General features: G+C 33.4%; 2 protein-coding genes and 1 long non-coding RNA gene across 3 annotated transcripts; 1 reads left to right on the top strand and 2 right to left on the bottom strand.

The window, feature by feature from the left end:
* Nucleotides 1-39: 39 nt before the first annotated feature.
* Nucleotides 40-6,668, top strand: obe (activating signal cointegrator 1 complex subunit obelus). The gene is made up of 3 exons (XM_015937163.3): nt 40-2,836; nt 2,905-3,081; nt 3,145-6,668. The coding sequence occupies exons 1-3, from the start codon at nt 161-163 to the stop codon at nt 6,421-6,423; spliced, it is 6,132 nt and encodes a 2,043-aa protein (XP_015792649.3). The 5' UTR covers nt 40-160; the 3' UTR covers nt 6,424-6,668.
* Nucleotides 6,669-6,750: 82 nt separating this feature from the next.
* Bin1 (histone deacetylase complex subunit SAP18) lies at nt 6,751-7,752 on the bottom strand. Its single transcript, XM_015932912.3, has 2 exons — nt 7,596-7,752; nt 6,751-7,376 (listed from the first exon to the last, which is right to left on the bottom strand). Exons 1-2 carry the CDS (start codon nt 7,659-7,661, stop codon nt 6,987-6,989), a joined length of 456 nt encoding a protein of 151 aa, XP_015788398.1. The 5' UTR covers nt 7,662-7,752; the 3' UTR covers nt 6,751-6,986.
* Nucleotides 7,753-7,815: 63 nt separating this feature from the next.
* Nucleotides 7,816-8,133, bottom strand: LOC149093311 (uncharacterized). The gene is made up of 2 exons (XR_016199762.1): nt 7,993-8,133; nt 7,816-7,861 (listed from the first exon to the last, which is right to left on the bottom strand). It is a non-coding gene; the product is annotated as an uncharacterized LOC149093311 (long non-coding RNA).
* Nucleotides 8,134-16,457: the final 8,324 nt, after the last annotated feature.

Genomic DNA, 16,457 nt, shown 5'->3' with positions numbered 1-16,457 from the left:
TAAACTAAACTTCAACAGCAGTAACAAATTAAAGGATTGTTTTTTTATTTATTCAATCTGATGTAGTCGTATTTAGCTGAAAGCTTTTTTAATTATTTTGTTATAAATCCTTTCTTGTCATCTTATTATTTTCATCAATTAGAGTTTGTTAATCATCATTATGGCTTTTGGATACCTTAAGGACTATGAGTGGGCTAGTGAGTTCACTATTGAAAATGAAATTGGCCAATCTTGTCAACCAGATGAAATTGCTTTTCTTGATTGGGAATCTTTGGATGCTGGCTCATCTTCAAAATCATCCTCATCTAATCGAACCACAAGTGGTGAGCTTTCATTGAACAACTATTTAGACCAAAGCAAATTGACCATTCAACCTAATGATAAAGCCAGATTAGGGGAAATAAAAGACGTCGAAACATTGAATTTACGCTTATCTGCTTACCTGGAAAGTGCCAAACTCACTGAGTTCCATATTGAAGAATTGATGCAATTGATCATAAGTTTGCTCAATGATAAAAGCAAACCTCATTCACACCTGGAATCTGAATTAATGGATCTTCTTGGATTTGGTGCAATTGATTTGATTCGAGAGATCATTCAAAATCACCAGTCAATTATCAAATCTCACAAGTCTTTATACCAAGAAGCTTACCCAGGAGATCAAGGAGATTCAACTGCTGAAGCTTTAGCTAAACTGAATTCACTGCAGCCTAATCAACCCAAGAAGCCTTCAATCACTCAATCAGTGGTGGTACAAACAATTGAAGAGAAAAATTTGAAAAAATTGATTCGTAAATGTGAGAAGAAAATGATGAAGGAAATTAAAAATGAAGCCAATGATAATACTTATGATACAAATGATTTTGGTAAAATTAAGCAAGAAAAGGAACGTCAATTACTGGAATCAATGTCTGGACCATTATTTAAACGAATAGGACCAGCTGAAAGAGAAAAATACCCATTTGTCTTCGATAACTACGCTGAGGCTCAACTGTCAGCAGCATTTATTTGTGGAGCTAAAATAGCATTGCCAGCCGGTTTCAAAAGAAACGATACATCAAAATGGGAAGAAATCGAGATTCCTCCTTGCTCCAAAATTCCACCTGATTTCTTGCCTGAATTTGGTTTGATTGACATCGAAAAAGATTTGGATCCGATTGGACAAAAAGTATTTGCTGGTTTCAAGAAATTAAATAAAGTGCAATCAATCGTATATAGTACTGCCTGTAATACTAATAATAATATGTTGATTTGTGCTCCAACGGGTGCTGGTAAAACAAATATCGCCATGTTGACTATTCTAAATGAATTGAGACGGCATTGTGATCCTGAGACATTAATGGTAAACGGATCTGAAGAGTTTAAAATAATATACATCGCTCCAATGAAAGCACTTGCCTCTGAGATGACGGATAGTTTTGCCAAAAGATTGAAAGCTTGTGGAGTAAAGGTTAAGGAATTGACTGGTGACATGCAATTGTCCAAAGCAGAAATTATTGAAACTCATATGATCATTACTACTCCGGAAAAATGGGATGTTGTCACTAGAAAACCCAAAGGCGAAGTTGAATTGATGAAGCTGGTTAAATTGTTAGTTATTGATGAAGTTCATCTGTTACAATCTGATCGAGGTCCAGTGGTTGAAGCATTAGTTGCAAGAACGCTGCGTCATGTGGAATCAACTCAATCAATGATTAGAATTGTCGGTTTATCGGCAACATTGCCTAATTATGTTGATGTTGCTACATTCTTACGTGTTAACTTAAGAGAAGGATTATTCTTCTTCGATGACAGATTTCGCCCAGTTCCATTAGGGCAGACTTTCATCGGAATCAAGTCTACTTTTCCTTCAGCACAAATGAATGATATGGACGAAATTTGTTACGATAAGGTTCATCATTTTGTTTCTCGTGGTCAACAATGCATGGTCTTTGTCCATGCTCGTAATTCAACTTACAAAACTGCTACTACCATCAAAGATTCGGCTCAAATGGCTGGACATTTAGAGTTGTTTAGACCTGAGATGTCACCATCAGTACAAAAATTGATTGACCGTCCCACAAACGGAGTACTTCGTGATCTTCTCAAATATGGATTAGCAGTACATCATGCTGGTCTTACCCGTACTGATCGTAATCTAGTTGAAAAGCTTTTCAAAGAAGGGGTTGTAAAAGTGTTGGTTTGTACTTCCACTCTTGCTTGGGGTGTTAATCTTCCAGCTCATGCTGTTATTATCAAAGGAACAGAGCTTTATGATCCATCACAAGGAAATTATGTTCAATTAGATGTTTTAGATGTAATGCAAATTTTCGGACGTGCGGGTCGACCACAATACGATAAAGAAGGTTTTGCCACAATCATCACAACACATGATAAATTGAGACACTATCTTACTACCTTGACCTGTCAATATCCTATTGAATCTCAGTTTATCAAAAGCATTACCGATCATTTAAATGCTGAAGTTGTCCTCGGTACTGTAACAACTATTGACGAGGCTGTTGAATGGCTTGGTTATTCTTATTTCTACGTACGAATGACAAAAAATCCTTTAGTTTACGGTATAACTCACGATACTATTATTAATGATCCCGGTTTGATCAACAAAAGACGCGAGTTGATTATTGCTTCCGCCGTGGAACTAGACAAAGCCCGAATGGTCCGCTACGATGAAGACACGGGATGCCTTGATCCGACTGATTTGGGTAGAACTGCAAGTCATTATTATATTAAGTATAAAACAATTGAGATATTTAATGGATTGCTAGATGCTCATATGATGGAAGATGCTATTTTAGATATGATTAGTAACTCTCAAGAATTTGATCAATTAAAGGTAAGATGCACCAATCTTGAATTTCATAAAAAAATAAACAAAATTTATTCTACTTTAAATTAATTCAGTCTCGTGAGGAGGAAATGGACGAGCTCACTCATTTAAATCACAATTATACTTGGCTAAAAGTTGGTGGCTCAGTTGACGATAAAAATGGCAAAGTTAACGTCTTGCTGCAGGCCTATTTATCTCGAGCTAAACTAGAACAAGCTTCCCTTTCTTCCGATATGATGTACATTGTTCAGGTAAACTAAAAAATGGTTTCTACTTAAAGTTGAGTAATTTCTAACAATTGTTTTTTTAATCAGAATTCCGTTAGAATAGTTCGTGGTTTATTTGAATATGTCTTGAGAAGAGGATATGCTTCATTGGCCCATAAGTTTTTAACCTTGTCCAAAATGTTGGAGAAAGAAATGTGGCATCACGACTCTCCTTTTCATCAATTCGCTCGTTCCTTGGGTCATCATGATTTGGATAAAATTGAACGCCTAGGCATTACAGTGAACAAAATTAAGTCTGATGAACTATCAACTCGTGATTTATCTAACCTAATGAGGATTGAATCGAAAGGAGCTTTATTGAAAAAATTAGCCTACACTTTGCCTTGTCTCGATATTGAAGCAACTCTTCAACCAATTACACGAACTGTTCTTAGAGTTACTCTTCGTATTACTCCTTCATTCAATTGGGATGATTCTTTTAATGGTAAAAAAAGTGAACCCTTTTGGATTTGGATGCAAGATGCTGATAGTCAACATATCTATCATTCTGAATTTTTCAAAGTTACCAAAAAGCAAGCTATCAGGAAAGAAACTCAAACCTTGACCTTTACCATACCCTTATTGGATCCAGATAACCTTCCTTCTCATTACATTATCCATTCAGATTCAGATAGATGGTTAGGATGTGATCGAGAAGAATCAATAGCTTGTATTGGACTAGTGCTTCCTGAAAAATTTCTACCCTTCACCAAGTTGCTGGATCTAAATCCTTTACCAGTAACAGCCTTACAAAACTCTGCCTACGAATCGCTTTTCAAATTTACCCACTTTAACCCAATTCAAACTCAACTATTCCACACTCTTTACCATACTGACAACAATGTGCTTCTCGGTGCTCCAACTGGTTCTGGTAAAACAAATTGTGCCGAGATTGCCATTTTTCGAGCTTTCAATGTACATCCTGGTTGTAAAATTGTCTATATCGCACCTCTTAAAGCCTTAGTTCGAGAACGTGTCAATGATTGGAGGGTGCGCTTAGAAGAAAAACTATCTAAACCAGTAGTTGAATTAACTGGTGATGTTACTCCAGATGTAAAGAAAATAATGTCAGCCAAAATAATCGTTACAACACCTGAAAAATGGGATGGTATCAGTCGTTCTTGGCAAACTCGTCAATATGTGCGTGATGTTTGTTTAATTATTATTGATGAAATACATTTGCTTGGTGAGGATCGTGGTCCTGTTTTAGAAGTTATTGTATCTCGAACGAATTTCATCAATAGTCATACCGGACGTAAAATGCGAATCATTGGTCTATCAACTGCAGTAGCCAATGCTCAAGACTTGGCAAATTGGCTTGGAATTGAGAAAATAGGTCTCTACAATTTCCGACCTTCTGTTCGACCCGTGCCACTTGAAGTTCATGTTTCTGGTTATCCTGGTAAACATTATTGTCCTCGAATGGCTTTGATGAATAAACCCACCTTTAAAGCAATTAAACAACATTCTCCAGACAAACCTGTGATAGTTTTCGTCTCATCTCGTCGACAAACCCGTTTAACTGCCCTTGATTTGATTGCCTTCCTTGCCATGGATAATCCTAAACAATGGGTACACATGAGTGATGAAGAAAACAATTATCTCATCCAAAACAACATAAAAGACAGCAATCTTAAATTGACCTTAGCTTTTGGTATTGGTTTACATCATGCCGGTCTTCATGAGAAAGATCGCTCCTTAGTGGAAGAATTGTTTCTTAATCAAAAAATTCAAGTTCTCATTACAACAGCAACTCTTGCTTGGGGAGTCAATTTACCCGCTCATTTAGTTGTTATCAAAGGAACCGAGTTTTATGATGGAAAAATTCATCGTTATGTAGATTTCCCTATTACCGATGTACTTCAAATGATGGGTAGAGCGGGTAGACCTCAATTTGACAAAGAAGGTATTGCTGTTATCCTGGTTCATGATATAAAAAAGGAATATTATAAAAAATTTCTATATGAACCATTCCCAGTAGAGTCACATCTTATCCCAGTCATTGAAGATCATATTAATGCTGAAATTGTTGCTGGAACCTTGGCAACCAAATCTGACTGTGTTGAATATCTTTCATGGACTTATCTGTTTCGACGTTTATTTAAAAATCCAAGTTATTACGAGCTAGCCGGCTCTGACTTACAAACAATCAATCTTTTCCTCTCGCAATTAACTGATCGTGCAATAAATGCATTACAGTCATCTCAATGCTTAGAAGTTGATGAAGATGACGACAGAACTTTATATGCAACTCCACTGGGAAGAATTTCTTCATTCTATTATCTAAACCACAAGACGGTTCGAATGTTTCAAGATCAACTATCCAATGATATTAAAATTGAAAGGTTACTTCACATTTTGGCTTCAGCAGCTGAATATAATGAGCTTCCAGTGCGACATAATGAAGATTTGTTGAATGAAGATTTAGCCAAGAAATGTCGTTTCCCAGTAACTCATGGAGCAACATATGACTGTTCACATACCAAAGCATATCTACTTCTTCAGTCTCACTTTTCGCGCCTTGAACTTCCTTCCACCGATTATTATACAGATTTGAAATCCGTTTTGGACCAAGCAATCCGTATTATCCAAGCTATGATCGACATTTCATCAATGAATGGCTACCTTGTTGCCACTTTAGGTTTAATTTCAATCTTGCAAATGATTATTCAAGCTCGTTGGTTTGATTCTCCACCCTTCTTAACCTTACCTCATGTTGATGAAATTGTTTTGCCTCAATTCAAGCGATTTCTTTCCTTACATTTGCCTGAATTAATATCAATTGTTGATAGTAAAGGATTTGCATTTTTAACAAGACATCTGGACAATATGTTAGATGTAAAACAAATTAGAGATATTTATCAAACAATCAATGGATTACCATTGATAAACTTAAAGGTGACCATTAAGAGAGCTGACGATGAAAGTCGTGCCGTTGATGTTGACCTCGATTTACCTGATACCTCAATTAAAGCACGTCATTATATTCAATTGGAAGCTGATACTGATTATTTGGTAAATTTCATGGTTTCACGACCTCCAAGACCTGAAGCTAAACCTAGGAAACATGTTTTTGCGCCGAAATATGCCAAAGCTAAAGATGAAAATTGGATATTTATTATTGGTGATTCTAATACTCGAGAGTTGATTGCTCTTAAGCGCTCTGGTTTTATTGGAAATAAACCAATGACTATAAGTTTGATTATACGTACACCAACACAATACGGTCGATTCATTTATTCACTCTATCTACTGAGCGATGCTCTGATTGGATTGGACCAACAATATGATTTAGGAATAGATATTGTTTCTAAATCGGGACCATGAGTCGTTCTGTCATCTTTTGTTATTTCTTAATTCCTGTCATCAAACCCGGTTGTTTAAAAATTTGAAAATTTGCTATATAAGATTCAAGATCTGAATTAGCACAAAAAAATTGTAAAGGTGATCAAATTTTTCCGTTTTGTAAAGAAAAATGTGATATTCTGATAGATGAAAATATTTATAAATTATTGATATAAATTAAATGCGTTGCTGAAATCAAGAATTACTTAGAATTTCATTCTTCTACATGTTGGGATGTTTTTTTATTATTGATTTGTGATGATGATTGCTTTGAAATGTAGGCGATGATTGAATTAAACACAAATTGAGTTCACAAGAGGATAATCCACATGTATTTTGATGCATATTTATTCAAACAGACTATGGAAATGATAAATAAGTAAAATTTTGCTGGTATCAATATCGACTTATGATGTATCACAAGATTTTTGGTAGGATTGATGTTATGATGAGAAGAGAGGGTTGAGAGAAAGGAAAAAGTAAAGACAGAGCACAGAGAAAGCAGGAAAAATGAAGCAAAACGAAAGAAATGCTGTGTTGATTGCTTAATACTGGCGAGCACCACCACGCCTTGGTTGACCACGAGATTGTGGAGGAAATATGGCAATATCCAAATAGTCACCAATTTGAAATCTTGATTGAGCTAATGTCTTTGTATCATCTACACCCTTTTGACCCGAACATGTTGAACCAATATCTCTCATACGATAACCAGGAGTACGGAGATCAGGAAAAACTAAAGCAAAATCAAAATAAGTTCCTTTGCGTCTTGCATCAGGATTGACTTCTTTAACCAAATTGGTCAATTCTTTTAAACTAGCATCCATCCATGTATAGATTTGTAGTTCATTCGAAGGTACATTTCCTCGATTATACTCTATTGGTGAATGATGACGACCATTGCTGAGGAACACTCGAAGTAAGAGAGGACAAGTCTGCATATTTGAAAACAAGAAAAATAGCAAAATTAGCAAAAATATACTAATTAATATACAAATTAAGGCAAGCAGTGAAGAGATTAGACACAACCTAAAGACCCACAATTAAACTAAGAGATTATAAAAAAGAGCCACAATGTAAGAGGACCGAGGTTTAAAAATAAACAATCCAATTTATCGGTTGGTCTAAAGGCTAAATGACAATTTTTACATTACCTTTTCTCGATCCACTGGTTTATCATCATTTTTATCGTCTATGGGAGCAGTTATAGTTGATGTCATTATGAAATAAAGGCAATTTGAACAAGTTAAATTAAAACAAAAAGTTGAAACCAGATTTGACCAAAATAAACAGATTCAGCGGTAGATTTGAGATCTAATTACACAGAAAAGACTCGACAAATAACCATAGCAACTTATTTCCACAGCCTTTTCCTTTCAGATTGCATTTTTGAATTTATTTAATAATATAAAATGAAATACTTTTCAGGTTAAATAATAAGAAATGAGCAACAAAAAAAATTCATAAATTAATCCAATAAGCCAATAATTTCCACTTTAAATAATCACATAATTCACAGAATGATAGAAAAAAAATTCAAAAGTAAATTACATTTAATATTTCAAAGCAATTTTACCAGAAAAAAATGAAACAACAATCACATTCAATTTACTGGTTAATATTTTATATTCCCATCACATAAACTAAAATGCAAAAGGTAATATTTAATTGATTGACGTAAAATGAAGAAAAAAATGAGTCAAAATAACTGTTGAGGATAAAAAAAGTTAACTTGAAATGACAATACAATTAGAGTTGACATTTTTGAGTTGATCAAAAACAATAATTTATCTGAATCTGTTGATAGTGAAAGCAGACAAAAAATAAATCTATTGGTCACCGTAAAATAGCTTATTTTCACTATTCAACGAGCAGTTTAATTTTCAATGTCAGTCAAAGACAGCAATTTAAAGTAAACATTTGGACAGTCGATGGACATTAATTGAACAAATTAAAAGATGAATAAATAAAGATACAGAAATGTGTCCAACTGATGGAAGATGTTTCAAGGGTAAAGAAAAGAAGATAAATTGTTGAGGTAAAATTACATGCTGACCAAATTGTAATTGCTTTAAACAGAGTATTAATGATGACAATGTTGGTCCCTCATGTTGATCACTTTATACTCATCACCACTCTTTCACCAATCAATGGAAAAGTAGCCATCAGTGTTTGATTACAGCCAACATGATGATTATATACTTCATCAATATTGTAAATAGTGAAATCCATTGAAACAATTTTTCTCATTTACCTCACAACCATTTTTCATGTTCAACAAAATAAAACAAGACAAGTGGGCCAAGATGAGTCTACTTGAAATCTTCCCACCAAACCATGAAATAGTCAGTGAACATTTGGCCCATCAAATTAAATCCTTAAACCCAACAAAATGATTCTCGATCACATCAAACAAGACTTTTCATGTTAAAAAAACCTTCATTTGAATAATTTCCTCATCAACATTATCAGCAAAGAAACAGTCAGAGTCAGTGTTTTACAAAATTTGTCAACCTAAGCAAGTCACTCTCGTCCCATCAAATCTCACTAACAGACAAGCCATTTTACGGTAAAATATATTTTTCACAGCTAGTGAACTTGGTTATGCTTTTAAATTGTAAACTTGATCACTCCATTCAGATTAAAAGATGATTTCCACGTTTATCAATGTACAAAATCTTATTCATAATCATCAGCTTCATTATCATCTTCTTGATCATCAAACCGTAAAATGGCCACACACATAAAGCAACACTTTACTTGTCTGTTTTAACCATTTTCAAGTGCGATTTATATACCATCTCTCCATCTTCATCTTAACTCCCTTAACATCCCTATTTAAACCTCCCAACATCTATTTATCTATTCAACAATCTTTATCCTTATCATCATTCCCAATTCTGGTCCTCATCTTTACCAACATTTCATTTTCTCGCCTGATGAAACCTTCAACATTTCCTATTTCCTTCAATGGTTTATTTCCCATTTATTGCTATTTTCACTAACAAATAATGTTTTCCCTTCGCTTTTTTTAATAAGTTACTCTTTTTATTATCGCAACCATTTATACTTATTATTATACAGTTGTGATAGTTTCAGGCCCAAATCCATTTGGATTCATTGGTAGCCATTGAATGATGATAATGATGATGCCCCGTGTGTTCAGTTAATGATGGTTAAAGATGATTGTCAGACTGATAATAATTACAAGAACAACTTTCTCTCTTTAAATTGCTTTTCTTTTTCCTTTTCCTCTTCCCTCGTTATCATCTTTATTCCTTTCTCTTTACAGTTCTCCCAATTATTCAGCCATTCATATCATCACCACAACAATATCCATACAATTAAGATTTCCATAAAGATGATGATAAACCATCATCATCACCCTCATCATCATTATCTGCCAATTTGAACCTCAAATTTATTCTCACATTAATTTACCATTCAAAGCAAACACTAGTTGAATCCAAAGCTTAAAAATCTTTCAATGGCAAAGATAAGTGTAAAAACTAATACTTGGAGTTAAATGCAACTTGTAACAGGTTTTCATTTTCATTTCCCTTTTCATCATCAGTGATCATTTTGATCGAGTTATCAAGCAATCAGATTGCAGGGAAAAATATTTTCTGTTGTTTCACATTATATTCTTACCCCATTATCATCATATTCACCATCATTAGCAATTGCAACTCAAAAGCAATCAGTAAAAAGGTTAATTTGATTGAGAAACTTGCAACAGCAAAAGAATCAAATGAAGAAGCAAAAAAAGTTAATAACAGCGTTGATCAATTAACTGCAACTCTCAACAGCACATAATATCATCTAATAACACTGGTATTACCATTATGTCAATCATCAGATTTCGAGTAACTCTAACCCAAAATCAAAATTAATCAATCTAAACGGCTTTATTATTATTATTATTATCATTATTTACCCTGGTCAAGTAACAGAAACATTAACTAACCATTCTGATGGACATAAATAGTTACAATAATCATTTGTCAAGAAGTAATATTACCAACAAGAAAGATTGAAACTGAATAATCACCATCTAACCAAGTCGATCAGTTGATAGGACAAGTGAATAAACTGGCTGAACTGAATGAACTGAAATTGTAATTAAAAGCAAAAATACTTGAGATTGGAAAAGAGTGTAAATATTTACAATCACATGAAGTAAGAAGCCATTTGAATATCATCATTTTGTGAGCAAGAAAAAGATTGAAATGATAAACTCGAAAGAGTGTGAAAGACTTTTGTGGGTTAGCATACTTTAGTGGCTGACTTGGCCAGACTTGCATGTTGAATGATGGAAATGGTAATGAAATGTACTTTACGTGAAAGTGTCTTCCTACTTGCTAAATTAAATGCAACGAAGGGAGTCTGCTTAGGTTGGGAGGTTCATCAATGTCAGCCTTAATTGACTTACCACGTGAATGTAATTAGACTGTGAATAGCGAGACTTGTTAAGTACAAGAGCAAGAGGCTAATCTTAAGTTACGTTGATGGGGCTTGGAGTGACTCGCTTAGGTTGAGAGTTTCATGTCTAACTAGACTGGGATTGATGATTATGTGTATAATGAGAATAGTGCTGAATATGATAAAGTTGATGATAAAATTGGGCAAGATGATGAATGAGTGAATAAATGAAGACTGGATGAAGATTGAATGAACAATAATTTGAGATGAAACTTTGAGGGAAGCGAAAAAACTACCAACTGAAGACAATATTATTATTCATTCTATGTGCTTTTATTGCTTATCATCCTAATCATCTCCATCAACCTTACCTTATCCTCATATTTTATATTATCAATTGTTTCTCTTGAGAATTCTCATTCTCTCTCTCTCATCACTTTTATCATCTTCTTTATCAATTTAAAAACTACAATAATAATTCTGTCTCATCTTTCCATAATCAATATTCATTTCTTTTCCTGAATGAAAACCTATTTTTCCCATTTCTTCAAAAGATTTTTCATACTCATTTCATCTTCTCTAATCACCATCATAAGATTGATGAGTTTCTTATAATGGATGAAAATGTTGAACAGAAAAAAGAGAAAAAATCTTTCAAGTTTATTTCTTTATCAATATAATAGGACATGGTTATTTAAACCATTTATCTAAATAAATTCTGAGTATTAATGTTTAAAAAGGATGAAGATAGGTAAAGAAATGATTCAACATTTGGCTTGATAATAATATTAGGGAGTCGTTTTCATTGCATTTTTTGAGGGAAAAAAAATGTCAAAAAAGGATAAAAACAAATTGTATTTATTTTGCGAAGAAAAATGTTAATCTGTTTTCTCTTTGGAGCCATTTAATACTTTCAAGGTATAAATGGAAACATCAACAACTGGTGAGAAAAATTATTTATTCAACAAAACTGAATTTCAAAATTCAGATTACGACGAGAGAAGATACAAAATATAACTTGATATCCATTTTGTTGAATGATAATAATAATAAATGCTAATAGTTTGGAGGAAAGAAAATTGGATTTGAGTTTTAAGGTCAATCCCCTTCAACAATTTGTTGGTTTGAGGCAAAAAATTTATTGAACAGTAAGAAAGGTTTACAAGTTTACTTCTCTGGGTCTACATCACAACTGTTGTTGTGTTAAGGTTAACTCTCTTTTTTAAGAGAAGATTCAAATTTACTTTTTCAACTGTCATCTTCATCACAAAGACATTTGTAAGATGACCTTAGGTTATTGCAGTAAAAACTGGTTTAGTGAAAGGATAAGTTAAGGAGAAAGTATTGTGAGGAAAAATGAAGTAATTATGTTTGAGCTTTTTAAAGCTAAGTTGGACATTTGTGAAGCACACTGCGAAGGGTTGAGTCAATTATTTTATTCTGAAGATGATCAGAGTTTAAGACAATTAGTAAAATGAGTCGGATTTGAATAACACATGAAAATCATTAATTAATATGAGAATCAGGAAAATATCATGTTTGGGTTAAATTTAAATAAATCATTAAGTTTAATTTAGTGAGACTTATATCATTCGAAAGGACTTGAAAAGGGCTTTCGAATGATGTATTGAGTTAATGATGAAAACATTAATTGTCTTTGAAATAAGACGAACCTTTGAAATATTCAATATTATTGAATAGACATGAGAGTTAAATTATGTCGGTTTGTAACTCGACACTGGATAAAGTTACAGACATGAAAAATATATTAATTAAAAGTATTTTAGATGCTCTTTCTAATGATATGTTAATTGTCTTTGTCGGTTGTTTAATTCTGTAAAAATAGTGGGGTGGCCAGGATGACTTTCACCATTATATTCCCTATGTAAATACATAGAGTTTTGACGCCGGGCAAGTTAATGTTTTAAGAGATCGAGTCAAGTTACAATAATCAATTATATATCATTAAATAGATCTCGAAGAGACGAAGCTAATGATATATAAATCAATGTTGAAAATTATTTGGTTGATGAATAGATGATGCTCAAGTTTGAGTCCAAAAAGTGAAAAATTTAAGGTTAAATGAAATTAATGATAAATATGCTTCTAAGAGTGAATCTGTTGTAGTCATGAGGTCTGATTACAACCAACACAATTTAGTATTGCTCGATATAGATTATACCGACATTTATCGATATTTCGTATTGGTGAAATTTTTGTTGCTTATTAATTGTGTTGAACAATAATAATAATAAAAAATACATTGATACAATGTATTTAATTATCAAAAATTTCTTGAAAATTTTCAATTGAATTTTCTAATTCTTATAGATTAATTGAAAATAAAAAGTCACCAGGATTTGGACCCAAAACTTTGATATTTTGACCTACTCCTTTATCCACTAGGCTACACCCTTTTATTAGGTTGTTCGGAAAGTTCTGTCGTAAGCCTTACAGTGCTCAGATTTCATTCTGGTAAACAAACATTGTAATTAATTTCATTTCCTGTTTTTGCATATTTATAAATTGATGCCAGACTTATTATTTCCAAGAAACATCATCAGGAAAATAATGTTGGTAGTTGAGTTTTACCCTTTGAAAATGGTGCATCAAAAAATTAAAGTACGAGCTTCGATTTTTCATGAGTTCAAATTAGGAAGTGGGCCAACTTTATCCACTAAAGAGTTGATTTAGTGCATGGCCAAGACTCAGTTACCTTGAGAAGTGTTTAACGTTGGTTTGCTTGTTTCCAGTCGTGAGATATCAGCCTTGAAGATGAACAAAGGAGCGGTCGACCTTTGGCGCAAATCGACCTGGATATTGAAGAGGCCATTGCGAATGATTCATCGATAACAACCAGAAGACTTGCTTCTATGCTCGGTGTAAGTAATTCTACAATCAAAAGTCATCTTGATAAGATGGGGAAAATTTATAAGCTTCAGAAATGGATTCCACACACTTTGACTGAAGACCAAAAGGCCAATAGAGTAACAATAAGCTGTGCCTTACTTTCAAAACAACAAAAGCAAGATTTTCTGGCTAGATTGATAACTGCCGATGAAAAATGGATCTGGTTCGACAATACTACACGACATGGTGAATGAGTTGACGCTGGAGCATCTGCATCCTCCGTTGCAAAGCCATCAATACATTCAAAGAAGGTAATGCTATGCATCTGGTGGTCTGGGTATGGAATAGTTCACTGGGAACTTTTACAACCTGGCGAAACTGTTACTGCAAATCGGTATGTTCAGCAATCAGAACAAGTTGCTCGAAAAGCTGATTGTTATTTCCCAGTGACAAAAAAAGAGCTGGTTTAATCTTCCATCATGACAATGCACGCCCTCATACAGCTTGCATCACTGCGCAAAAAACTGCTAAAATGTATTATTTTCGGTTTCAATTTAAATCTGACCGCAAATATTTTTTGGACATTTTCCGATCAACATGTGTTGTATATATGTAGGGCATCAATTTAGAATCAAAAAATAATTTCCATGTTTACCAATGAAAAGTATACTGCTATTTCAAAATTTTTCCTTTAGTTTACAAATTTTAAATTCATAAATTTATTTGCTAAGAATACTTGGAAATACAATTTTTTCTCGTTGCAGGTGTATCTAAGGTGCACCCTGCTGCTAGATGCAAAAGTGTAGATGCACCGTCTTCACCAAAAGATACTCGATTACCTTTGGCTACATTTTCGAATATGTTTGCGTCTGATGATGAAGGAAATCTGATGATAGATTATGATTTCGGTGGTATTGTTGATGGTACTGGTGATGGTGATGGTGATGGTTGTGAAGCTAGGTTAAGCAATATAAATAGTAATGGTGATGGTGCTAGCGAGGCTGGACCAAGTCAGGGCAGGACAAGATATGATACATATGAATATAGTACTGACTCTGACTCAGGATCTGATGGCTCAGATGAAAATCGTCATGAACATGAAAATCAACATGAAATTCAAACACGGAGCAAAGCATGCCAGTCTCATCTGCAACAGAACTACGGAAAAAGAAGAGAAAAAGACGAAAACAAAGAAAACAAGTCGTTAATGGTTTCTTCTTCGATGGTGTATTTTCCCATCACAACACCAGTTTACGCCATCGATAAAGACGGACAAGTTTTAAAAGGTGGGCAATGGGATAGATCCATCATCCCTGGAGACAGATTCTGTGATCCCGTAGAATAATCTGATATGCAAGAACTTTCGATAGAAGAATTGCATAAATGGGCTGGAGGAGTCTGAAAGAACTCATTGATAATCCAGTTGTCTTCAAATTTGAATACTGTAATGCCACATACAAAAAATTGTATATTCTCAAAGAACATGTGATTGGAAGAAACGGGGGCAATTCGAAATTTTTGTATTTAGACTGCTTCACCCGAGCTAACATTGAAGGCATAAAAAATAGAGAAAAGGTAAAAAAACTTCCCGTCCCTTGTTTTTCCTTGGTGAAAGATATATTGCCGCGGTAAATCACAAATTAAAGAAAAAATTGATGAAGCTGGTGAAAAAGTAAGATACTTTTTAATAAAAAGAGAGATCGGCACACAATGGATTCAATTAATGGTAGATGAACGTCAGCTAAATCAATCAAAAGTTGGCCGTCCAAGCAAAAAACAAAAATTATTTTATTTACATATATTCATTACATTACATTATTTCCAAGTATTCTTAGCAAATAAATTTATGAATTTAAAATTTGTCAACTGAATGAAAAATTTTGAAATAGCAGTATACTTTTTATTATTAAACATGGAAATTATTTTTTGATTCTGAATTGATGCCCTACATATATACAACACATTTTGATCGGAAAATGTCCAAAAAATATTTGCGGTCAGATTTAAATTGAAACCGAAAATAATACATTGTAGCAGTTTTTTACGGGAAAATAACAAATCGTATCAATTTTTTATTCTTGACTGAATAATTTTTTTTTCGCTTTCAAATATTCGTTGTGCATATAGAAAACATTAAACTCATGCAAAATGGTAAAATAATATTTGCGGTTAGATGAAAATTAAGGTAAAAATAATATCATGATTTATTTCAGCAAAAATTCAAAGAGGGCCTCATCTTTCAACTATCACTTTAGAAATTATTTTTTCATTGCAAATTATTAAATATGGTACAGTCACAATATGTTACCGAAAATTTTTCTGTTGATCATTTGCGGTCACTTTTCATGAGCTCCTACGGAATTTATCAAAATCTTGATATTAAAATCCAACTCGTTTTTGAAAATTATGAGGTGATTTGATACTTCAAACTTACTATTCAGCCTGTTCCTTCATATAGAAAAGCTTATCTAATCACACCGGACCTAATTTATCTCTTATTTCACTCAATTTTTGTCATTAAAGTACAATATTCTATTATTTTATTCTATCAACCAACATATTGTAACTGTGGTCAAATCCGATTTGCACCTAAAAACCGTTAAAACGAGCAGGCAAACATAATAAAAAATGATTCAACATTAAAAACTGCTTTCTTTGATCTCGCGTAAACATGGAAATCCTAAATCTCGCGAGTTCAGAGATATCCTTGTTCTCGCGGGTTCACGCAGATCAACGATAACAAT

The sequence above is a fragment of the Tetranychus urticae genome, chromosome 3, assembly GCF_039701765.1.
Source record: "Tetranychus urticae isolate SD_2017Ah chromosome 3, NJAU_TeUrti_SD_1.0, whole genome shotgun sequence".
Classification (NCBI taxonomy): domain Eukaryota; kingdom Metazoa; phylum Arthropoda; class Arachnida; order Trombidiformes; family Tetranychidae; genus Tetranychus; species Tetranychus urticae.
The sequence above is the reverse complement of the archived record's forward strand: the minus strand, read 5'-3'. Positions and strand labels throughout refer to the sequence as shown.

Excerpts from the sequence above, each read along its gene's own strand:
- obe (XM_015937163.3), top strand. The coding sequence starts at position 161 with ATGGCTTTTGGATACCTTAAGGACTATGAGTGGGCTAGTGAGTTCACT. Across the intron at positions 2,837-2,904 it reads AAGAATTTGATCAATTAAAG|TCTCGTGAGGAGGAAATGGA; the intron begins GTAAGATGCACC and ends AAATTAATTCAG. Across the intron at positions 3,082-3,144 it reads ATATGATGTACATTGTTCAG|AATTCCGTTAGAATAGTTCG; the intron begins GTAAACTAAAAA and ends TTTTTTAATCAG.
- Bin1 (XM_015932912.3), bottom strand. The coding sequence starts at position 7,661 with ATGACATCAACTATAACTGCTCCCATAGACGATAAAAATGATGATAAA. Across the intron at positions 7,377-7,595 it reads AACCAGTGGATCGAGAAAAG|ACTTGTCCTCTCTTACTTCG; the intron begins GTAATGTAAAAA and ends TCAAATATGCAG.